At 38.8% G+C, this 25,415-nt stretch overlaps 2 protein-coding genes across 2 annotated transcripts; one reads left to right on the forward strand and one right to left on the reverse strand.

The window, feature by feature from the left end:
- The first annotated feature begins 13,256 nt into the window (after positions 1-13,256).
- LOC105043919 (inosine-5'-monophosphate dehydrogenase) lies at positions 13,257-20,307 on the forward strand. The gene is made up of 4 exons (XM_010921647.4): positions 13,257-14,365; positions 14,833-15,012; positions 18,646-18,903; positions 19,998-20,307. Exons 1-4 carry the CDS (start codon positions 13,367-13,369, stop codon positions 20,067-20,069), a joined length of 1,509 nt encoding a protein of 502 aa, XP_010919949.1. The 5' UTR covers positions 13,257-13,366; the 3' UTR covers positions 20,070-20,307.
- A 2,848-nt stretch (positions 20,308-23,155) lies between these two features.
- On the reverse strand, positions 23,156-24,234 carry LOC105043920 (uncharacterized). Its single transcript, XM_010921648.3, has one exon. The coding sequence runs from the start codon at positions 24,212-24,214 to the stop codon at positions 23,381-23,383; it is 834 nt and encodes a 277-aa protein (XP_010919950.2). The 5' UTR covers positions 24,215-24,234; the 3' UTR covers positions 23,156-23,380.
- Positions 24,235-25,415: the final 1,181 nt, after the last annotated feature.

Below are 25,415 nucleotides of genomic sequence, written 5' to 3' on the forward strand. Positions count from 1 at the left end.
TGGTAGGATCTTTGATTTGGAAAGAGAGATCAGATAGGTAGTGGATTTTTTCTCTTCTAGCGTGGGCACATCGACCTCTTGTACCCCTCAGGTGGATGTTTTGGCTTGAGAGATTAACAGACTTCACTCACAGCTTTGCTCTTCTCTCGAGGTGCTCAGGACAAATATCCGAGACTCGAGAGATTTTCTGACATCTGATCTGGATGGTCTCCGACTGACTATAAGGGATATCCTGTCTCAGCTTGATGCCATCAGGACTCAGCTTCAGTTTAGGCCCTCTGCATCTAGTGAGCCAGTCTTTGTTCAGCCTATTATCTTCCGTCCTCCAGCTTCTTCTTCTCGGACCAGACCCTTCGATCGCGGATGAGGCTGATCATGTCCCATCTTTCTCGATCTCGTGCTTGATGCTCAGTCTCCTTGATTTTGTTTTGTATTAGATTACTTAGTTATATTTTATAGATTGGATGTATGAGAGCTTTATGCTCTTTATGACTCTTGTAACCTCTATTTTGATGTATATGAATGAGGTTGTTTCCTTTCTACTCATGTCTCTTTGGATTAATGTTATCATATCCCTTTGGTTGTATGAATATTTATTATTATGTCTCTTTGGATGAATGAATGCTTAGCATCATTTCTTGTTGGATGGATGAATGTGGTATCATGCTTTATTTTCTTGATACTTGACTTAACACCATGAACATCTTACTTTTCTAGTTTATTCTTTTTGATGATGTCAAAAAGGGAGAGAAATAATGAAAAAATAAAAAATAATGATAAAGAGGGAGAAATAAAGGTAAATAAAAAAAATAATACATTTGGGGGAGAAATAATGATATAAATTTTTTGAAATTTTTTTGCTCTTTTTAAGCTTTTTAACAATTTTTGCTCTGATACAGTATTTTATACTAAATTATAAAAATTCTGGTACTGTTACACCCATCATTTTTAATAGCTCTGATACTGTTTTACAATTTTTTTTAAACTCTGATACATCCATTTTTACACTCATTTTGATACTATTTGAAAAATTACTCTGATCAACCTATTTATCTTAAATGCTATACTAATCTTACTTTTGCACTGATACCAAATTGACTCGATACATTCATTTTTGATTCTTGCTCTAATTGTCTCATTCTTACTTTAACATCAAGACAAAAAAAAAAAAAAAGATATACCTTCTCATATCTATTGCTCTGATACTAGAATCAAAGAATTTTTTATATAAACACTCCTTATATAAGAAAGGGAGAGATTTATTTTCAAATAGTCAAAATAATTTAATCCATACAAGAAGGAAGAGGATTTTGATTGAATAAGGATAGTCTTTAAAAATTCTCTAATTCATTCATAAATTGTTTGAGCTAAATGAGTTAATTCATTAAAGTTTGTATATCATGACCCTTTATGATTGAACTTTTGGCATAGTTTTTCTTATACTTTACAAACCCAAATTACTTGAGCTTTAAAGATATTTTTTATGAACACTCAAATATTTTGTCATCATCAAAAAGGAGAAGATTGTTACTCCAAGAATTGATTTTGATGATCACAAACCATTTGAGGAGACTACTAATGAGTTTTTTTATGTTTGAAGAGTACTTTTATGATGTTTCAGATAGTCCAAGAGATTGGATTTGAAAAGCATTATTAAACATGTCAAAAGTTGAAGTTTCAGCAAGTTGATGAAGTTTTGAAGATTTTTGAGAGTGTCCAAACTGATTTGAATTCATTTGAGAGCGTTTGGATGAGTTCTGATAAGTTTCGAACCTTAAATGCATGAAAAATTGGGTTAGAATATGATGGGATGACCCACCTGGCTTCAAGATCATCCCTTCCCAGGCTAGAAGCCCGACGGACGGAGTCCCTCAGGAAGCCCCAGGGGGCAACCCCAGCTCCAAGATCGGGTATCGGACATAGAAGTCCTCTCCTTCCAGTTGTGGATAGAAGAGGGGGCACCTTTCAGCAACTCCTTTCTACCGAACTGGGAGGAGAAGTACCATCAGTCCTTGACCGAAGGGTGATGCTTGAAGGTATAAAAATTCTTAAACAAAGAAAGGGTTGGCCGGACTTCAACTAAACGATAGAGAAAAATAAATCCTATCAGAAACATAAAGGAGTTCGGCGCTACCGAAACTAGAGAAATATTTAAAAAATAAAAAAGAGCAATGACAAAAGGTGGAAGCGGAAGTCGAAGCCCGATGCGGAAAGCTTCTTGATATAAGTAGAAGTAGCCGGGGGGAGGGGCGCTAGCCCGGTCAGTCAGCCCGGGAAGCTCATGTAGCGAAAATTTAGTGCAGGGGCAAAATGGTAATTTTAAATCTTTTTCAAAATTACTATTTTACAGCAAAATTATTAATTAATCTCATTAATTAATACTAATTAACCCTACACTAGGATCTAAATATGATACAACATCATGCATTTAAATTTGAAATTCAAATTTGAATCAGTAAATCTTTTACAGTACTGTGTTCAGAACACATCACCTTTTGCGGGTAGTCGATCACCGCAATCTGATCACCGTCGGGGGGCTCTGATCATCACGTCACAGTCACACAAATATCTGACCTCTGCGGATCATCCACACGAAGCTTCCGTCTGATCAGCTCCTCACGAATGCTAGTTCGTGATTTCACCCTTTTGATGGCAGATGTTGATCGAACTCCTTCGATCAATGTGTGCTGACTCCTCGGATGCTCCAGATCATTTGCACAGTTGCTTGAGAGGCTGATGGATCTCTCCCTAAAATTTGGTAGACTCACGACACTCGTGGCACACCAATCTCACTTTCCAAACCCTAGGTAGAAACCCTAGGGTACACACTAGAAACCCTGCGCTCAATTTTCTTTCTTTTCTTTCTTTTTCTCTCGGAAGGTTTTGGACCTTCACCTTGTGCAAAAACTTTCTTCACACCCCAAAGTTTCTCTCCTAAAATTTCTACGCACGTCCCACCTTTCTCCTCTTTTTAAAACAACATCGAACGTGTCTTATCCGCGTGAGAGGATAAAGATAAGTGGTTGCACATTTGAATTCAAATCAAATTTGAATTCAAATGCAAAACCAACTCATCCCTATCCACTTGTGCGTGAGAAGAGAAGGGGCATGAGTTGATTTGTGCATAAAGAGTTTACACGAGAAATATTTTCTCGTGTAAAATATGGGGCGCACAAGATAAGACCATGGCGCATGGATTAGTTGGTTGCTCATTCAAATTCAAACTTTCTTTTGAATTTGAATGGCCAACCAACTTATTTTTATCCAGATATTTGGCGCACAAGGGTGGGTGTGGGATGGCTTCTGCGTGGAGAAAATTCACGAGAAGTTGCTTCTCATAAATTTAAATATACACAGAAGAAGTGAGGTGGCGCAGGGAGAAAAGTCAAGGTAGTTTGAACCTAATTGAGCCAACCTAATCTAAATAGGTTAAGCACAATTAGAATAAATTAAATCTAACTTAATTAGGTTTAATTAGGCTCAATAAAATCTTAATCAAATCAAAGATTAACTAAATCTAACCCCTGATCAAATCAGGGACTAAACCACCTTAGCGATTAGGTCAACATTTAACCTAATCGGGTCAATCCAAACTGAATCCAATTCAATTGGACTTGATCCAAAAATAATTACTCAATCAAATTGAGTTAATTAGCGATCAAATCACTAATTAAATCTCTCATAAATATTGAGTCCAAATCCGATGGGCAATCAGGCATCAGAGACCATCGATATGAAACCCTGATCAAAGAGTTCAAATTTCAAATTCAAAATTTAAAATTCAAAATTTTGACCCCGGTACTCAAAATGTGTGGAACTCATGATCAGAGAATTCTAATTCTCAATCATAGAGTTTAAGAACATAAGACTCATAATCAGCCATCTGATCAGAAAAGAACCACTAATGTGTGTGACCCCGCAGGTTCGAACCTAAGCCGGTAGCACAGGAACCAATTCCTGTACTAATCGAAGTGACCATCTAGCAATGGTACCCGATGATCGGATAGGTCGAATAATCGCAATCGCAACATTCAGAACCTATGTGAATATGATTACCGTATAATTCATCCCTTTTGACCCCTGTGTTTAGGACGACTCAGGGTTAAACTGTCAACCCTGATGATATCATTCGAATCGTGCTCAACTCAATTAGTCCTGTGACTCCTCACTAGGACTATCCTGGCCAAGGTTTTACTAAATTGAAACACGACTGTACACAGCTCCTAAACTGGAGTGGTCAATCCCATCTTGACACACGCACCGACAAGTCAAGTACTTGACTACACCCAGCAGCCTTCCATCATTGAATTAGAAATTCAGGTAGTCCAGTGCCTAAGTGCAGTGAGTTGCTTGCAAGTCACCGTGGCGGTCTTAGGTCGGAGGGATATTTATACCCATATCCCATCGGAGCAAATCTTGACAGCAGAAATAGCTCCGGAGTTGGTCACGTTCAGTGCAGATGTACCATTACATCTCACCTGTATGCCATACCAGTGTCTCCACACTCTTTGGTTATGAGGACAACCAACCCATATGGCACACAACGACCTATGCTCGATAAACGTTGTCGTCCTTGGTAACAACGCATCATTTGGTCGCAAACATGTTTAAGGACTAAGCGACAAATTCTCCTTTGTCGAGTCTAAATTGTCCTAAGGACTTCACCACAACACAGGAGTTCATTAGAAGATGAAATATTTGTGATGAAAAAATATCAAAATAACTTTTATTTATTTATAATTCATGTACTAATACAAAAGGAGCACAACCGTCAACAGGCTGACGATTGGCTTTGGGACACTATTCCCAACAGCTCAAGCTTGTACTCCGGAGGAATACTGTACTAAATCCTAATCAGCGGAAGTTCGTCCGAAGTCAAAGAGCTGGGAATGGTATCTGGTACAAAGACCAGACGAGGTTCGTCTACAGAACTAGAATTTTGTGGGACTGGAACGGACGAACTCCTAGAACTGCTAGAGAAGAAAGTGTTGGAGGATATTATGAATCAAGCGAAAACCCTAAAAAATTTTGAAAAAATTGAGAAAAATAAGAAACAAGATGCTCGCGGAGAAACCGAATGGGCATAATGCAAAGGAGAAAAAATGAAAGAAGAACAAGAAAGAGAGGGGTTCCAGAACTAACCTAGGTTGGTCCGAGAGATGCAGAAAGGCAGCAAGGGTGATGGGGGTCGACCCGAAGAGTGCCTAAAATCGAGAGGGACACACTGGAGGAAGACGAAGCTCTCGAGGAAGAAGAAGGGCACCAATAGAATTCTCAGGCAAAGTGAAGCCCCTGAAGGAGGGGGACGGGTTTAAATAGGCAACGGGATCCGACGCAATAATGATTGCAGATCTTTCTTGGCCGATCTACATCCGTCATGTGTCCCACTCATCATGGCAGGTGGCTGACAACTGACAGAATCATTATTGCGCCGTGCCTAAAATAACACTCCAGCAAAAATTTCAAAAAAATCTTTTCGGATCGCCTCGATTTGAAAAGACTCCGGCACCAGCACGTCAAATGCCAAAATATCTGGAAACAATCGAGTGTGAAATTGAGGGAGGCAACTTCGGTTGTAAAATTTTTTTTGTACTTTCTTCATTCGGAATCCGAACTCGGAAGTAGGGGACCGGTGTTGGGTATAAAATAATCCTAGCCAAAGTTCGTAAGAAGCCGACCCTCCCAGGGCTCTTCCGGCTTCCGACCTTCTGCGGCATCTTTCTGAACTCCTCCGACCGTCCGAGCTTCCACAATACCATCCGGACTCCTCCAGCAGTCGACCTTCCACAGTGTCCTCTAGATTCCTCCAACGGACGAACTCCTATCGTGCCATCCGGACTTCTCCAATAATGAGCTCCTCCATTCATCTACCGAACTGCTCCAAATGCTCTCTGGGCTTCACTATCGGCCGATTTTTTACAGTGATCGACTACTCTCCGAATCTCTTTCAGACTTCCTCTCATCACGATCGACTATACTCCGAGCTTCTTCCGGACTACGTCAATGTCAGAGCTTCTCCAATAGCAGGACTTCTACAGTAGTCAGACTCCGTGCAAGTTCCTGCGATGGTCGACCGCCTTCTGAATTTCATCCGAGCTCCTGCGAGAATCGAACTCCGTCCGAACTTCTACAACGGATGGGCTCTAGCAGCCAATTTTTACTCCGAACTCCTATCGCAAGCAGACTCCATCCGAGCTTCTACGCTAAGCGGCCTACTTTCGGACTCCTATAAGAACCGGACTCCGTCCGAACTTCTACAGCGATCGGATTTCGGATGAACTTCTACAACGGACGGGCTCTAGTAGCCGGACTTCTACAGTGACCGACTGTCTCCGATGCCTTTCGTACCTCTCCAGCCATCAACCTTCAACACCGTCAGCCAACCTTCTATAGTGTCCTCCAGACTCCTCCAGCGGATGACTTCCATCTGTAGCATCGACGCCTAAGGCACCCAACAGCAGTTAACCCGTCAGCAACCTCGAAAACATCCGAGCTTCTCTTAGATTGCTGAGACAGAGAGTTATTCCGCTCCACCAGATGTCCCGACCAAGCTTCAGTCGTCCGGCTCGAACTCTCTGGCAAGTCACGACAACGGACACTACCCCACTCTCTGTAACAGACTCCACGTGGTCCCACCATTCTCTGACAAGTTGCGACAATGGACACCACTCTACTCTCCATAACAAACTCCACGTGGTCCTGAACGACCCACTATCAGGTAGTTACGGACGTCGCTGTCAATCGGTTACGCTCTCCCATCTATAAAAGAGACCCCCCAGATACGTTCTTCTCTAAGCTCAAAACTCTATCTCGAAACTCTGCAAAAATTCCATTCGAGTGTTTCATTTCTGTTGAAGTAGAGTACTGACTTGAGCATCGGAGGGTCTTGTCGGAGTATCCCCAACTCCAGTTTAGACTTCCCTTGCAGGTCCCGATGGCAGCCGCGATCCCCTTGACTCCAGCTTCTCCGGCATCGGCAGAATTCCGCACCAACAATGTTATATTTTGAATCTTTCTGTTCAAGCTAAAATGGGCATGGTTCAAGATATAATTATAAAAATTAAGAATACAGTATCTTTTATTCATACTTCAAGAGCACGAATACAAAAATTTAAATAATTATGTCTGGACCATGATAAATATTTTAAAAAATTTAAACTTGATATAGTTACCCGTTGGAACTCTACATATACAATGATTCATGATGTATATCTATACAAAAATTTATTAAATGCATATATACATGATTATAGATTAGGCTTTATTTTGACTGAAAATGATTGAAAAAAAAATTTAAAAGATTTTTTAGCTAGTTTTTATAATGCTACAAATACTCTTTTTAGTGTTTATTTTTTAATCTCTTATGTATTTTCACAATAAACATATATAATTTATGGCCAATTTGCACCATATAGATATGATGATATTTTAATGCCTATGATTTATAAAATAAAAAATAAATGGAATCAGTATTGGGACATAGTATGTCCCATATATAATTTAGCTGCTATATTTGATCTACGGATCAAATTAAGTGGCGTACATATTTTACTTGATGAAATTGGTAAATATATGAATCATGATTCTGAAGCATTTAAAATTGAGGTAACTCAGCTACTTTATGATATTTTTGTATATATGATGAAAAAATTCGTGGATCTAGACAGTCCACATCATCTTCACAATCTACTTCTAGTACCTCTCATTCATCATCTATTTTTTTTATTTTTTGTACATAGAAGATATTCACATGCATCTTCTTCATCTTTAAGCAATGAATTAAAATTTTATTTATGAAATGAAATCTCTTCTGCATTAGATGAAAATCAAATAAAAAATCTTGATGTATTGACATGATGGAAGAGTGTGAAAAATCAATATCCTATTATGTCTGTAATTATACATAATATTTTAGCTGTACCGATATCTACAGTAGCATGAAAATAGCTTTTAGTGTAGGTCAGCGTATTTTGGATGAAAAGAGGAGTAGGATGATGGGTGAGACAATTGAGATGCTGCTCTACTTCAAAGATTGGCTAGATGCAGAGGCGAGACTTCAGGATAAAGGAGGACATGATACTGGATTTGATGATGACGACAACACAAATATAACAGACAATTAGTAAGATTTATTTTGAATTCTTAATTTCTTAAAATTATATATTTTTATTTTTTATTTATTAAGGTGAGTCACCTTTGTTTTTTTATTTTTTCCTCATTATATTCTGAAGGTCAGACCTAGCCCCCTTCCTTCTTTTATACAATTTTGATTTATATTAATAAACTGATAGAGGTTTATGCCAAACCCTCCACCATTACAAGGTGGTTTTTAGTTTTACAAAAAAAATTAATATCTCCTATTTTTTTATTATCCTCCAATCTATTTTATTTTATAAAAAATATTTTTTAAAATAAAAATTTTAAAAATATGGTGTGCTAAATGGGTCATGCCTTGGCACGGCCCATATGAGCTGGCACACAGGCCATGCTGGGTCTGGGCACGTGCTCGTGTTGTGCCTGCCCAAGCCCTGAAGGGTCGTGCTGGGCATAAGTTGTAGGCCACCAAACCCCAAGCCAAGCCCGACCCCTAGAATTGTGCCATGCCCATGGCCCCATAGCAGGTCGTGTCGAACACTATCCAATTCAGGTGGCCAGCTCGGCCCGATGCCCAAGTCTAATTATTATATTTTTATAGTAATTATATTATATTATAATAATATAGTATATGATAATATATGATAATATATAATATATAAATCTTATTATATATAATAATAAATTATATTATATAATATTATTATATTATATTATACTATATTATATTATTATTATAATCTTATATTACTATATATTATTATATTATTATTATATAATATAAAAATATATACTATATTATATTAATATATTATATTAATATAATATATATATATTATTCTATATAACAATATATTAATTATATTATTTTACTACTATATTATAATGTATTGTAATATATTAATATATAAATATTATAATATATTATAATAATATCTTTTATTAATATAACATAATATATAATATAATATTATTATATATAATAATATAGTATAATATACTATATTATTATATTATTAAAATAATATAATATATTATATTATATTATAATAATTTATTATAATATCATAATATGATATTATAATATACTATATTATATTATATTAATTATCTAAATATCATTAATATTATATGACTATATATTATTATATTATTATTATAATATACTATAATAATATATATTATATTATATTAATATCTTATAATATACATTGTAATATAATATAACATAATATAATATTATAGTATATAATGTATAATATAATAAAAAAATATATTATATAATTATATAATAATATTATATAATTATATAATTATATAATATAGTATACAATTATATTATATTATATAAAATAGTATATATAATTATATTATATTATAATATAGTATATAATATAATATTATTATGTATAATAATATAATATAATATAATATAATATTATTAAAATAATATAATATAATAGTTTATTATAATATAATAATATAATATTTTAATATATTATATTAAAATATATTATATTATATTATAATAATTATATAAATATCATTATATATAATAATATAATATAATATAATAATAATATTATTATAAGATTGAGAGGATATTTTAAGAATTTGATTTCATATTATCGATAATTTAATTATCATATTAAATATGTCAATCAAAATTTTCAATAATTTTACTACAATATTATCGTACCGAATATAATAATTAATATTATTAATAATTTAATAATTATAATTTATTTTAAAAATAATTTAAATTATCTATCAAAATTATCTGATGATGCACTAACTTAAGATATTATTGGTCATAATAATATACGGTGGACTTTATCATAATGGACGACACCCGAAAACAATTATGTTATTAGCCCGAGTGACCTGCCCTACCAGCGGAGTAAAAAATATTTTATTTGAAATATTTTTAAATAAAATAATACTTAAAATAATGGCCATTAAATGTAGTTTTATTTTGTTGCTTTTGCCTGTCATTTACTTTTACAATAACTTATACTAACTGTTATAATAGCCATTAATTGAAACAGAACAAATAACAGTTTTCTTAAATGAAGGAACAAATCATGATTTTGGTGGATTCTGTTATGGGGGATAATTGCAGTGTCATTGAATTCTTCAAACAAAATATATCTTCCAGGATAGTTTAAAATTTAGATTTATTAAATTATTCCATTTAATGAATATATCTTCGAGGATGAGTATATATATCTTCCGATTAATCTAAAATAATTAAAAAAAACATTCATCCTAAAAAAATTAAAATAATTTAAAAATTTTAATATCCAAAAAAATTGCAGCACCATCATGCTTCCATCCCGTCACTTTTCCTTTCAAAAGGGGAGCACAGCCATCCTCTCTAGGTGTGGAGGGCCTCCATTCTATTGAAGAATATACGATATATAGGGCCGACGAAGCACTCAACCTATTCCCCACCACGCATGGGGCCTATGGCCCAATGATGGCAAAATATGACATGACCTGCTAATCCAATCCACGTTCGATCCATCATAAACAGATTTGGATTTGGATTAAACGGATTTGAGACGTAAATGGATCAATCTATTTAACTTATTTATTAAATGGATTGGATTTGAGTTTAAATTTTTCAACATATCCAATCTGTTTATAATTTTTATTTAATATATTTGAGATATGAATCTATGATAAAATTTAAGCTGTCCATTTGAATTCAGATCCATGGTGCTCCACAAATTTTAGACACGGCCATCGAGAGTCCTAAAACTACCTCTCGTCTCTCCAAAATCTCTCCTTATGTTCCTCCTTCCCCAAATCCCTCCTATAATGCACCTCCACCTCCTCCGACGGCCCACCGCACCGTCCAACATGCCATGGCAAGGTGCGACTTTGCCATTTGATCTCCCCCATTTGCATCTCTGCCTCCTCCAGTTACTCTTTGTATCTCGCCAATACCCTAGGTCCCATGGCTATGGGTTTCCGCATTCTTCCCCTTTCTTTCTTTCTTCTCTACCGCCGCTGTTTCGAAGACTATCGATGCTAAGTTCGACACTTCGGTCGGGCTTGTCGCTTGTCGGAGGTGAAGGAATCGGAGGCGAAGGAGGTGGTGGGGCGTCGACTGGAGGTGCTCCCCAACGCCACCACCTACACCATTGTCAAATCCCTCTTCCAGGTTCGCTTCCTCCTCTCCTTTCTCAGTGACAACGGCCTTCCCCTCTCTACCCACTCTGTCACCTTGCACGCTATCTGCTTCCCCTATTCCTGCTCCAACGGCCAGCGCCCAATGGACGGCGCCGCCGTGGTCCACTATGCCCATGTGGTGGCGGTCGGGAGCTCAGTAGAGGGGATCGTGGTGGAGTTCGGAACATAGTACCGGAGCCGAAGGCAGCCAAAAGAGCTCCAATCGTGCGGAGTCGGAGGCGGCGAGAGCATGGTTAGATGGAGATGTGGCGAGGACGGTCGGGCGGAGATGTGGCGAGGGCGGTCGGGCAGAGGCCAGTAGATTTTATTTTTTTTATTTTTTTTAAACAGGTTGTAAACGGGTTAGATTTTATTATTTTTTTAACTAGATTATCATCGAGTTGTAAACAGAACGGATCAGGTATCCCGTTTATTAAATAGGTCGAGTTTAGGTTTTAAAATCCGACCTGTTTATTTAAATAGATCGGGTCCGGATTCAAACTTTTTTAACCCGTTTATATCCAACCCGATCCGTATCTGATCCAATCCATTTATATCTGATCCAATCCGATTGCCACCCCTACTATGGCTATTGCATCGGATGAGTACGTTACCCCAGCACCACTCAAGCATCAGAAGGTCTAATCACCATCCTACACTTCAGGCATCCAGGATTCCATCTCCTTTTCACTGGATTTTCTTGAACACCTTCCCACTTCTCTCTCTATTTTATTTATTTTTTTTTTTATTCACACATAACAGTTGTCCCATCTCTCACTGGCGAAGCATAAAAGGGACCAGAGAGGGCTACTGCCCCTCAAAAAATTTTAAAATATTTATTATCTATATATTTATATATATAATGACTCACTCAATATTTTAATCTTACACACATTATGAGTCCATTAATTTGAAAAAAAATTATATAATTAATTTATATTAATTTTTTTATTAAAAATAATAATTTTTTTAAAAATAATTATTTATTAATTTTTTTAATTTTTTATTTATTCTTCGACCTTTAACAGGGGAGAGATTATTGAAATTTTTATACAATCAAAATTATTTTACAGATGATAAAATAATATTTTTTACTTATCTTTATTTATACATATAATTAAATATTTATTAATATTTTTATAATATTTTAATTATATTTTTTATTTTATTATTTATTATAAAATTATTTATTTAAAAATTTATTAATAAATTATTATTTTACCTTTTCAATATTTGATGCCAAGCTCCGCCCTCCTGCGTTCCCCCACTACAACGTACGGCCGAAACATCCCACAGCCCCTCGCAAGCCATCCATCTCAACCGTCCATCTGTACCAAAAAAAGAACAAAAAAAAAAAAACAGCTGTCCCATCTCTCCCACATTCCCCCACTACAACATACGGGCCGAAACATCCCACTCGTACCCCACTCAGCCCCTCGCAAGCCATCCATCTCAACCGTCCATCTGTACCAAAAAAAAAAAAAAAAACAGCTGTCCCATCTCTCCTACATTCCCCCGCTACAGCATACGGGCCGAAACATCCCACTCATACCCCACTCGGACCCTCGCAAGCCATCCATCTCAACCGTCCATCTGTACAAAAAAAAAAAAAAAAAAAAAAAAAAAAAAAAAGTCGATTCTGCCGGCTACGCCGTCGTGTCTCTAATACATCCGGACAAATCCCACCTCAAAGTGGGGTGGGGTCGAATAATTACTTGAATCAGGTCCAGTTGGACCAAGCAAAATCCCACGGTGGATGACACGCCACATTACCCCTTGTATTTCGACAATTTCCGATTGACCGTTATCCACCGTGCATGTGCTGCGAGATTTGCCCCGGTCCACTAAGACCTGGTTCATGCAATAATTTCTTCGTGAGACCCGCTGCATATCCAGCGCCACCTAAAAGGGAAAAATGCTTTCTCAATACTAATAAACTCTATCGGGCTCTCCTTCTCGTAATCAGTCGCGAAGTCTCGGGCCAGCGCGCAACTCTGTCCGTAGTATATAGCCTTTCTCGCGCGCCGCCCCCCCCCTCCCCCCTTGGTCCCGGCTCCACCCGAGATCCTAGAAACCCTAACCTAGCTCCAGCGCCATGAACGGACGTTGGTCCGAGCTCGAGGACGGGTTTGCGGCGGGGCGTCTCTTCTCCCAGGGCTTCTCCTACACCTACGATGACGTGATCCTCCTCCCTCACTACATCGACTTCCCCGCTGACGCCGTCGACCTCTCCACCCGCCTCTCCCGCCGCGTTCCCCTGTCCATCCCCTGCGTCGCCTCCCCTATGGATACAGTCTCAGAGGCTGCCATGGCCGTCGCCATGGCCACCCTAGGTGGCGCCGCCGTCGTCCACTGCAACGCCTCCCCCGCCCACCAGGCTGCCATCGTCCGCTCCGCGAAGTCCCGCCGCATCCCCTTCGTCACCGACCCCGCCTTCTTCTCCCCCTCTGACTGCATCGCCTATGACACCGATTTCAACTCCGCCCCCTACGCCCTGGTTACCGAGTCCGGCACCGCCAAGTCGAGGGCGGTCGGCGTGGTCGCGTGGTCCGACTGGGAGAGCCTGGCGGACAAGAACGTGCCGGTCTCCGAGTACATGCGGCCAGCCCCGGCTTCGGCACTGGCAAGCTGCGATTTTGAGCAGGTGGCGGCGTTCTTGGCCGGCGAGGGGCTGGAGTACGCGCCGCTGGTGGCGGAGGACGGGGAGGTAGTGGATCTGGTCACCGCGGAGCAAGTGCAGATGATCCGGAGCTTCCCCAAGCTGGGGGTGCCGTCGGTGGGCCCGGATGGCAGGTTCTTGGCGGGTGCGGCGATAGGGACCAGGGAGGAGGACAAGGAGAGGCTGGAACATCTGGTGAAGGCTGGGGCGAACGTCGTCGTGGTGGACAGTTCTCAGGGAAACTCCATATATCAGATTGACATGATCAAGTATGCGAAGAACATGTACCCTGGGCTGGATGTGATTGGGGGGAATGTGGTTACAATAGCCCAGGCGCAGAATCTGATCAAAGCCGGTGTTGATGGGTTGCGGGTGGGGATGGGATCTGGGTCCATCTGCACCACCCAGGAGGTCTGTGCTGTGGGTAGAGGACAGGTACTATCACTCTTTCTTCTGTTTCACTGCACTCCATCTTCAATAGCCATGGCACGTAATGCTACCTGAAATACTTTGTTTTCAGAATTATTTAGAAAAGTTTATGCAATGGCGTTTCTATTTGGAAATAGTTTGAAAGTTCAATCGTATTTATTTATTATCTTTGAATGTTGATAATTAAACTGAGGATAACAATCGAATACCAAGTTCTGATTAATTTACATAAAGTCCACTAACAAAAGTGGCTTTTGCATGCAATGGTGGTGTTTTTTTTGGGCTAAGAAATGGTGGTGTTCAAGTGTTGATTTCAAATGTCAAAGCACTTCCTTTGTATAAATGATGCAGCTTTTGACAAGATTTTGATTGCGCTTCCATTGAGCCAACTCTCTTTGCTGTTGCTTTTGTTGCTTGTAGATTTTATGTATTGGGGTTCCTCTCTAATACTACCTCTGTTTTGATTATTATAGGCAACAGCTGTATACAAGGTTGCATCTTTTGCCAAGGATCATGATGTGCCTGTAATTGCCGATGGTGGGATTGCAAATTCCGGACATATTGTTAAAGCTTTGGTACTGGGGGCATCTACTGTTATGATGGGCAGCTTTTTGGCTGGCAGCCATGAGGCTCCTGGAGTTTATGAGTATCAGGTATGCCTACTAAATATGAAGATCTTCTCTTCTGAAAGGGAAAGAAAAAAGATACTTCCTGCTTCGCATCTTCAATTCTAATATCTTTTTGATAAAATTTGGGGTGTAATACAATTTGTTTTATGAGATATACTTTATACACGCTTCCATTTATTGGTTTATGTTGATGCGTAATTATTCATTATCTGGTATTCATGTTTCTTCTAGGTGTTTTTCTGAGTTTCAAAATCTTAATTGAACACCATCCTTTCATTCAGGATGGTTTTTCAGTTTCGTATTATATCAGTTGATGGCTTTTCTTTCTTGGTTTTTTCTTACATAACATTTATTGGATTTCTCATCTTGGTTGATATTAAGCTTCAGACGTAGAACATGCTTTATGGCTTCCTCTATTTCTCTTGTTCCCATCACGTTTTGCTTTAGCTTTTTACTCATTAATGCTCTGTGTTCTTGAGAGAGTTCATTCTTTAGTTTCTTTATTTTCTTTCTTATCCATTTTTTGGCATGAGGTATTTGGATAAAGACATCGATCATTAATTATAGTTTTTTAAGTCCATGGCACATCATCCTTCAGTGGTTATATTCTTAGACTTCCTGCTATTTTCATCAATACTCATGTTAATCTTCTACCGACCAGGCGAACTGTAACATCTGACTCGCCTAACTTCTACCAGGTGTGAGATTTTGAGTTGACTTTGGATGACAGGTGATTTTTAGGCACCAACATGATACCAGCGAGATCACTTACTTAGAACAGCCTATTAATTATCAAGTTGCCATTTTCTTCCAGAATCTTTCATTATGGTTCTTACTTTCAAGTTGCAACCTTCAAATCAAACCACTGGCATCCCTTGTTCTACATGTTTTTAGTTTGTTGTTGCCTTATGTATAGTTGATGTATTCTTGAAGAACCATCACCTGTTCTTTCTTCTTCTCTTCATCTTCTTTGCTTGGTCGTATAGTCAGCAGTCAATTTATCTTCCATTACCGGTCATTTATCTTCATTGAATATTTTATTCCTGATATGTTCTAAGTAGACTATGTCTCTTGCTCGAAAGCTAGAAGGATTGCACTCCCATTAGTGACACTTTATCAGAGATTGGTTGGTTTCACCTGCCTTCAATGAGGCTTTTTGTCATTGAAGCCATTCCAGTTTACAGAGAGAACTGTAGCATTATACAAATTGTTAACCAAATTTACACTGTTTTTCATTGACAAACACTTCTGTATTTACCTCGAATTATTGCAGTATTCCAATTCTATTTCACCTAGTAATTGTGCTCCATATCATATATCTTACAACCTTTTTTTTGTGTACATACTGCCAATAGGCCTATCATTGTTTTAGTTTACCATGAATGGTCTGTTGTATGCTTTCTGGAGTTGAAGCAATGTTTGTTTCTTTATGGGTTGTATTCACATGAGTCATGTGATCAACCACTTGTACCCAAAAAAAAAAAGTTCTCATTTGCTGTACTAAAAAGGAGGCAAATGGACTTGCTTGTGAATACAAATTGTGTCTTATTTGTGGAGCTTTTGATTTTTATGACATTGACCCCTCTTAGTTAGAGATTGAAGGTGTAGATGGGTAAGATATCTCTTGCCACTGGACTCTTGGAGGTTCTTGTTAGTTATATATTCTGCCACACAAGTGTATACTAAGTAAAATTTCTGTTGCCTTTTCTATCTATCCGTCATTTATTAAAAGCAGAGGTAACAAAATAGACATAAGATTAGATGGGCAAGACTATCACTATATCATTATTCACAAGTTTACTTTTATCTGTATGAAGAATCAATAAATAATAGAGTATAGATAATTCTATCCTTATGAAATGTTTTTTGATGTTTGGGTGCTCAACCCCACTGTTTGCCTTTTACCAAAATCTTGGATACCAATGATCCTTGAATGATCTCTTGATGCTTGTTTACATGGGCTTGATTGATGATCTCCCTTTTCATTGTGCCCTCTTTTTATGATGTCTTTCCATCATTGAAGTTTTTCTCTAATATCATGGTTTTTATCATCTAATTTTGTCCTTCATCTTGTTGTTGAAGCTTGATGCTTAGATCCCTCAGCAACAAGAAGGCTATCCGTTTCATCTAATAGAAATGGCTAGTCTGCAAAAGGTAATCATGAAATCACCTTTGTGCACTTCTCTCAGAAAATTTTCTCCAACCACCCTTTCAATTTCCAGGAATTTTCCAGCCAAGGCAGATATCAATATTTGTTCATTTTCTCTCTTTGGTTATGGAGCTCTATCTCTGATTCTTGTAGAAGTTCCTCCATGCTTATTTTGCAACCGAGCTGGAGGTGGCATGTAGATGTCTTGCTAACCTAGAAGTTGGGAGGTTTTTTACCCTAAGTTCCTTTTGTATGTTGATCCTGCAACTGTCTTGATTGGTCTCTCCTTATTTCCACAAACTGAGTCTTTCAGACCCCAAGGCACGAGAAATTTGTTGATACATAAAAGAACTACTTTGTTTCTTTTTGAACTAGCTTATATCAAACCTAGAATGAACCGAGAGATTTTAGGGGCATTATAGAATAGGCAAGGCTCTGTTATTTCTGCTCATTACTTCATACTATCAAAAGCTGTATTCGTCCAAATCATCCAACACTAAGTATGAGTTATTTGAAAAAGAGGGCCTGACACTAACACTCACACACCCCATATTTCCTTGCTATCTTGTTGGCTAGCGACAATAAGGAAATGTTGGGGAAGCAGTCTCTTAGATCCATGAGATGTCTCCAAATAGTCATATAAAGAAACAGATATTGGGTTATATGCCTGTTTTCTATTCTCCATATTCCTTTAAATTGGCAGAACACCTTTATATTTGCTTTATCTCAACCCTATTCTTCACATTCCTTGAGATTGGCAAAACAAATTCCAATCTGCCTTAGGCTTTAGCTTTTTTTAATTTTTCCTGTGCTGGCACCTGCTCTCAATACTCTCTTGCAAGTTGCTTATCACCATTTGATTCCCAGAACATCTTGTTTTTCAGCTCTTTAATTTCTTTTCTGGTTTTGTTTTGAGTGTACTCCTAATGCTTCTCATCTCTGTTGTATGTCCATAATCACCATTTTCTGCAACCATTGATGAGTACATCAAATATTTGCGACTTTTTTTACTTCCTGATTTTGAAAATTTTCCCAAATGATTAAAAAAAATTCAGAAGTATACAATGAATACAGGAGGCACTGGCTTTCGCTGACTTGTTTGTAGGGATTATTTATATGTTATTCAGTATGTTTCTATTTCTTTGCACTTTTTTTCTCAATCTTTTGGTGTAATATCTATGTTCTGGACGTCAAAATTTTTCCGTAGCTGACCTCTACTCAAAAGCTGAGCTTCCACGAGGCTTCTGCCTGTACAAAGTTTTCTTTTATGCTATTGAACCCAGAGGACAATCAAAAGAAAATACAAATAAAAATTTCAGACTTTCCACGTTGATATTGTATTAGCTGGTGGCTTTGTGTCCTATGGTATTTGCTGGTTATGTAGTGTTATTAATGAAACAGAAGCTCTTTGACGGGACCTTCCCACAAAGAAGTGTTATTGGAGCACCCATTTTTTAAATCTCTTTTCTCCTGTTGATTTTGTTTCATCTGACAATTGGCTTTACCAGAATGGTCGCCGAGTGAAAAAATACAGAGGCATGGGCTCTCTTGAAGCTATGACTAAGGGGAGTGATGCCCGATACTTGGGTGACACACTAAAGCTGAAGGTTGCTCAGGGAGTTGTTGGAGCAGTAGCAGACAAAGGTTCAATATTGAAGTTAATTCCGTACACAATGCAAGCTGTCAAGCAAGGATTCCAAGATCTTGGTGCATCCTCTTTGCAGTCTGCTCACAATCTTCTACGATCAGATGTGCTAAGATTGGAGGTATGTTGGAACTTGCGTTTTCAAATTTTGCATATTTGTATGGCTTGTGTTGAGTATCCCCAGAGCTATGGTAGTGTTCTTTGGGCACAGTGTGCTACTTAATCTTATTTTCAAGAAATAGTGCTTGGAAAGCATTTGGATGTTAAATTCATTATTTTCTGGAATATGTGTTCCAAAAAAAGTAGGTATTATATTGTTTCCAAAAGAGATATCTGGAGAAGTTAGCATGAAAGAAACAAAGGAAAGTTTGTGTAATCTCATTTGTATTCTGAATGATGACTCAGAAACTCATTCATATATCACTACTGCTGCAAATTATACATCAAAACCTACCTGTCCTTAATCTTATTTGGTGTTGCTTACGTTATACACTGTGTCCAGTGGATGCATATTAAAGAGATCCAAGTAACATTTGATTTTGTGGATTTAAGCATTTTGAAGTATGCAGATCATTGATTATTGAGTAATAGATGCAGCTGTTGGATTCTGAATCTGAATAGCCTATTATGCGTTTTGATAGGTTTTTGACACATCCTATTTGTAGATTTTCAGCCCCCCTCCCCCTTTCCAGAAAGAAATGGGTTATATGGTGAAAAATTTATTGACTCTGTCATCAAAGAGTTCAAGAGAGATTCATTCAGCCATTGATTTTGATATGACTTTGGTTGTTAAATCTTGCATAGAGGTTAGGAATTGCTTGCTTATGTTGGTTTCCTTCCCTTTTTTCGGTAACAGTTTCTGCCCTTCTTTTAGTTAGTATGTTGTTCTTTTGGATGCATTTAGAAGAATTTCAGAGTATTGTGGTTGGCAACCTTATTATATTCGTTTACATGGTCTGAAAGATTTGTGATTTTTTTTGTTGGATGGTGAACTATGCAACTGAAAGCATCTCCCCCTTTTTTTTTTTTTTTTAAATCAAACTTTCTTGAAGGAAATTTGGATCGTACCTGGAAAAGGTCATTTGGAGAAGCAACAAAACCAAGAAAAGATATTTTGGTTTTTCTAAGTTATATGTCTAGAGCATGTTGGAAGTTAACTGTTTTCCTTACATTAAATCATAATTTAATCTTTGCCTACACTATCTTGTTTTTCAGGTCCGGACAGGGGCTGCACAAGTTGAGGGAGGGGTGCATGGCTTAGTTTCGTATGAGAAGAAACCCTTCTGAGGACTGGCAAAATGTTTGTTTCTGATAGAGCCTTGATATTATATTTCCGAAAGGTACGAGTTTGGTAAGGCTGACATTCTTCAGCCCAAAAATTATGAAGCAGTCCTTCCAATCGCCTTGATGTTTTGCAGATTTGCTTCAATGCCGGAATTTTCTGTAAACTTCAATGCAAATGTTGAACTTTATAAATAACCATTGCAGACTTTTTATGAGATTTAATTGAAATATATTTTCTTCATCATGCCCCTTTACTACTTGGAATTTTGCGTGAATTTGGAAATCAACAATGTAGGGGTGTGGTATGTATTGCTAAATTAGCTGGAGATCCATGCTTGGTAAATTTATTAGAAATCGCTACTGAAAGATACATCCTGCTGCATTTATTCTTCAATCGGCAGAAGTAGTTTGTCCAGCCCCATTGAAATGCAAATCTTGTGATGCCTGGTGATAAGCTTTTTTTTTTCATGGGCCCTTAGTCCCGCTGTTGGGGTGCTTACAAAATAGAAAACCGTTTGAATCATTGTTTCTTCGTTCAAGTTACTGACTAGGCATCTCAGGAGCACATCGTGCCATATCTTGCTTCTGTTTGATTCGTCGGGCACCTAAGAGCTCTAGCTTTCATGTTTAGCGCTTCATATAGCTATAAATTTGAGTCACCAAAGGTGCAATTAGGACTGGCAAGCACTTAGATAAAAAGTTGATTATCCATTTTTGGGAGGTTTGACGTTTGTCATTGGGGTGGCCTGGATGTGGATGATATGGGAGGTTGTGTAAAAGATGCTTACAAAGGCTAATTGTGCTCATTGACCATGTAATTGAGAGATCTGAGTGGATAAATATAAATTTGCGCTGGAGGCGCCCAGTCACCATCAATTGCCTGGTTGAGCTTTTGTTACCTTATATATAGCCGGTAAAGGTTGTGGCTTGATTTTTACAGCTAGTTGGGTTTTACGTTGTTTCTATAGCATATTCGACTTTGTGTCAGTTGGATATACCTTTATCCGCCCTCCCTTCTTAAAATAATCATATGCACTTATCCAGTGACTCATTCTTGTGAGTTAAATGTATAACGTGTTGGTTGTGAAGAAGTTTTGTGGTAGATCCTGATTGATTTAACTGCGACTTATGGGGGAAGATGACCACTTTACTATCAAGTTTGATTTGAAGCTGCTGTGGGTCTTAATTGAATCGAACTTGTGTGCTCGATAGCGAGTGGCTAATATTTGTTATTTAGGCGAGCATCAGTCAGACGCTTCAGGAAATCTTATTTTCAGCTATCATCTGTAAATTGCCTGCACACGCCAGGTTGTGATAGGGAAAAAATGGATGGTCATATGGCGAAATGCTAAACATCACCTAACAAATGGTCAAGGGATCATCGTTTGAACGGAACTAGATGGATGGCAGCATCCTCGTAGTTTACTGAGTCAAGTTTCTTGAGGTTAATGGAAGCCCACTTTCGACACTACAATCTCCTAATGAGGACATCTGAAACCCAAAGGTCCTATCTTTCCTTAATAAAGAAACCGAAAGGGCCAACCAGTCCATCACAAAACTTCCCCTTAGACAGTGCCTCGCACGGTGATGGTTCCCAAGGCTAAAATCTTGCTTCGGTCATCTATCTGGCAGTAGAATTAGTGGCTATTTGACTGACACTGGAGAAAGCACTCGTCAATCATCATCCATCATGAAGCTCATATGTCTGATCATCCAATGCGTAGCTTATATAAGCATTTAACTGAATAATGTAAGCTTTCTAAGCAATAACAGCTATAGCACTATTGGTGGCCATAAGGACTGGCAGCTCACTTGATCTAAATCAACCTGTAATCTAGTGTATAGAGTCTGCGAAACAGCCGAATTGAGCTGCTGTGTTGCATTTGATATCCAAAATCAGACCCACAACCTATTGCATTGGTTCTGCATCAGCACCAGCATATGGTGGCAGGGGTACACACGGCGTGGTTTAGTAGGGGAGCGAGCGATGCTTTCTATGGTTTGATGCAATTTTGTAGCAGCTCAATGCAGTTTGGACCTGCCGCTGGTTCCGTTGAAGTATGGTTAGCGTGCGATGTCGATCTAGCCTATGAGCTCCTGTAGTAGGTTCAGCACATTTAGAACATGAAAAAATTAAACAAAAATCTCGATTAAATCTATTATTGTCATAGCAGATTTTCTGCTACCTATGAGATATGTCTATTTCCCGGCTTCACTTCATTCCTTGAGAGCACCAATCTCTCACGGTCATCAGGGACTGATGCGGTATGCGGGCGTCCCGTATGCAAGGGGCAGGGTGCATGTCCTATTTCATGAATCACCATCCACGGGGACAGTAAGTAAGGACGAGAGTGATGCGGTGAAACATTGTTCTTACTTTTAGTGACTTTTTATTACAATAAATCTTTTTTCGACTTTATGAGTTTGAATTAAGAGATAATCATTAAAAATAAGATACTTTTGTTATCTTAGAGGACCTCCAAAATTTCATTTTTAGTTTAGCAAGTTGGTTAATTATGCTAATTGCTAGTGGTTAACTGGCTTTTGCATATTATCCTAGTATGTAGCTAAATAAAAATGGAAGCGATTAATGATGATATTGCGGCAGAATAACATATCGGCCTTAAGTCATCAATTCATCTATATGCTGAAGGGAAACTCAGTTTGATTTATGCGTTTTATCATTTGGGATAGGGACTTTTTAAGCTGTCATTTCGTTTTCGTTCTCTTAAATTAGGAAGAAGAGAGAGTTGAAAATTTTCCTCGTGGAGACGTACTATATATTTGGCATCCTCTCAAATGATCTTCATGGTAGAGGTTGGAAAAAGTCGGAGGCATCATTAGTCCACAAATCTCGCGAACACCTTTTTTTTCTAAGTGGATTGGAATATCTTGAAAATGTTCAGGATTTGCATACCAATGACTTTTGCTGCTGCTTTATTTTATTTTATTTTATTTTTTGGTTCCTTTTGTCTGCATAGCTGACCGTGATGCTGTTTGCTGCTGTCTTTTGGCGGTTTTGTCATCTGATCTCATCTCAGTTGAAAAGAACCAACATCATATTTAACGCATACAATAAACGTACCATCTTCTGTTCAACGCATACTATGCATTTATAATACGTACATTAGATTATGCTTGGTCTCAATATGAAACAATCCATTCCTAGAACACCACTGCTGATGCTCTCGACTTCCAAATAAGCAAACTTACCGCTGGCACCCCACCCTTATTTTATCTAGTCAAACACGCACACTTATTGTATTATTAATGATCGAAGAAGAGACGTCTTTTGGTAGCGATAGAGGACCGCCTCATGGAAGGTAGCCATAATGCACCCCGGCATACCCACCTCCGGCGCCATTCCCACCGCCTTCACCACCTCCATACCCTCCAGCTCCTCCGTAACCGCCACCTCCCCCACCGCCACTCCCTCCTCCGCCACCGTACCCGCCACCATGCTCTCCTCCACCGCCATAGCCCTCGCCACCTCCGGCTCCACCACCACTCCCGTAACCACCACCGCTGTCTCCACCGCCGTAACCACCCCCACCACCACTTCCACCACCACCGCCATATCCCCCGCCGTGCTCTCCTCCGGCTCCATACCCTTTACCACCACCGGAGCCCCCGCCTCCACCATAACCTCCACCATGTGCTCCTCCAGCACCATAGCCGCCACCACCCCCGCTACCACCGCCACCTCCATATCCACCACCGTGCTCTCCACCAGCACCATACCCACCTCCGTTGCCGCTACCACCTCCGCTTCCATAGCCAACTCCATGCTCTCCTCCAGCAGCACCATAACCAGCACCTCCTCCACTACCACCACCGCCACCACTACCACCACCTTCCCCTACTCCATACCCAGCTCCGCTGCCACTGCCGCCACCACTCCCATATCCAACTCCGTGCTCTCCTGCTGCACCATAGCCACCACCGGATCCACTTCCTCCTCCACCACCATAACCTCCAGCACCTGCAACTCCACCTCCGGTTCCATAGCGGGCACCGGCGTCAATGCCGTGGCCAGCACCATAAGTTCCTGCCTCTAGAGTCAATAGGGCTCTAGTGGCTGAGCATATGGTCACTCCCATCAGCACTAGGAGTGCAACAATAACAACTATTCCAGTACTAATAGCCATGATGAGAGGTTTGTGTCTTATGGGATGGAGGGAAGAAGAGTTGTGGGTGATTTATAGGGTTTGGGGGCGTCCAAAGCCGCGTTATTGCTTTTACCTTCGGCGCATGGGAGTGGTTGAAGGCACATGGGAACGGATAGGATTTGTGCCCCCATTGGGATGGCCCGGGCCAACGAATATTCTCCCACCCAATTGTTGCGCTTCCTCTGGCCTGCACATCCCATGGAGGTATATTATTTCTTCTCGTGACCTAAATTCTACGGCCAACTTTATTGCTTAGCTGGGAAGGTGAGTCATCTGAAACTCTTTCATACAAGCAACCAAGACCTACTAGTAAAAGCTCTAAGCATGCAGCGAGCTTTTGGAAGCCTGATTTTGGATCGCACTAGATGCGTCTTTTGCAGTTGATCAATATAGTTAGTGTGACCGAAAGCTAGCTTCATTAGCTCGGTATCTATTCTAACTATATATAAATGGTCTTTCAGTATGTGTAATAATCAAGAAGGTGGTCTACTGCAAGCTTAATGTTCATATTGTTTTGAGAGAAGGATGAGAACCTATCCAGCTTCATGTCAAAAAGAAGATTGATGAAACAAAAAGTTTAATGTTCAGATTTATAAATAAATATGCCGCTATTCCAATAATTTGATGGACTTTTGGATGTCTACAAAGGATCCATTAATTTATTGTACTTAATGATCCCTGATGCTATACGGATGTAATTCTTGTCACCTTTTCTACCCCCTCAAAAAAGAAAAAACTCTTCTCACGCTTTCTACCCCTCAAAAAAGAAAAATCGTTGTCACCTTCTCTTTTCCTTCCAATTCTAACAGACACTGAGTTGTTGTATATTGTGATCCTGTTATGCAAGTCATGCATGAGGTTTCTATAAGTAGCACATCTCCTTTGTTATTTTTAGACCATTAATTTGATTATCAAAGATAAGTTGAACAATAAAATTATCGGACTCTTTTGCAAATGACATGTTTGTTGTGATAAATTCGCACACAAACATAAATAATAATGCCATTGACACGAACGGACACCAGAATCGCACCTCCAATACAGAATGAAAAGAAATATAGGGAAAAAGAAGAAGAACACACAGATTTACGTGGTTCGGAGATCAAAACGATACTCCTATGTCCACGGGCGGAGGCGAAAATTTTTACTATGTAAAAATCAATAGTACATCAAAGAGAAG

The sequence above is a fragment of the Elaeis guineensis genome, chromosome 4 (genome assembly GCF_000442705.2).
Source record: "Elaeis guineensis isolate ETL-2024a chromosome 4, EG11, whole genome shotgun sequence".
NCBI lineage: Eukaryota > Viridiplantae > Streptophyta > Magnoliopsida > Arecales > Arecaceae > Elaeis > Elaeis guineensis.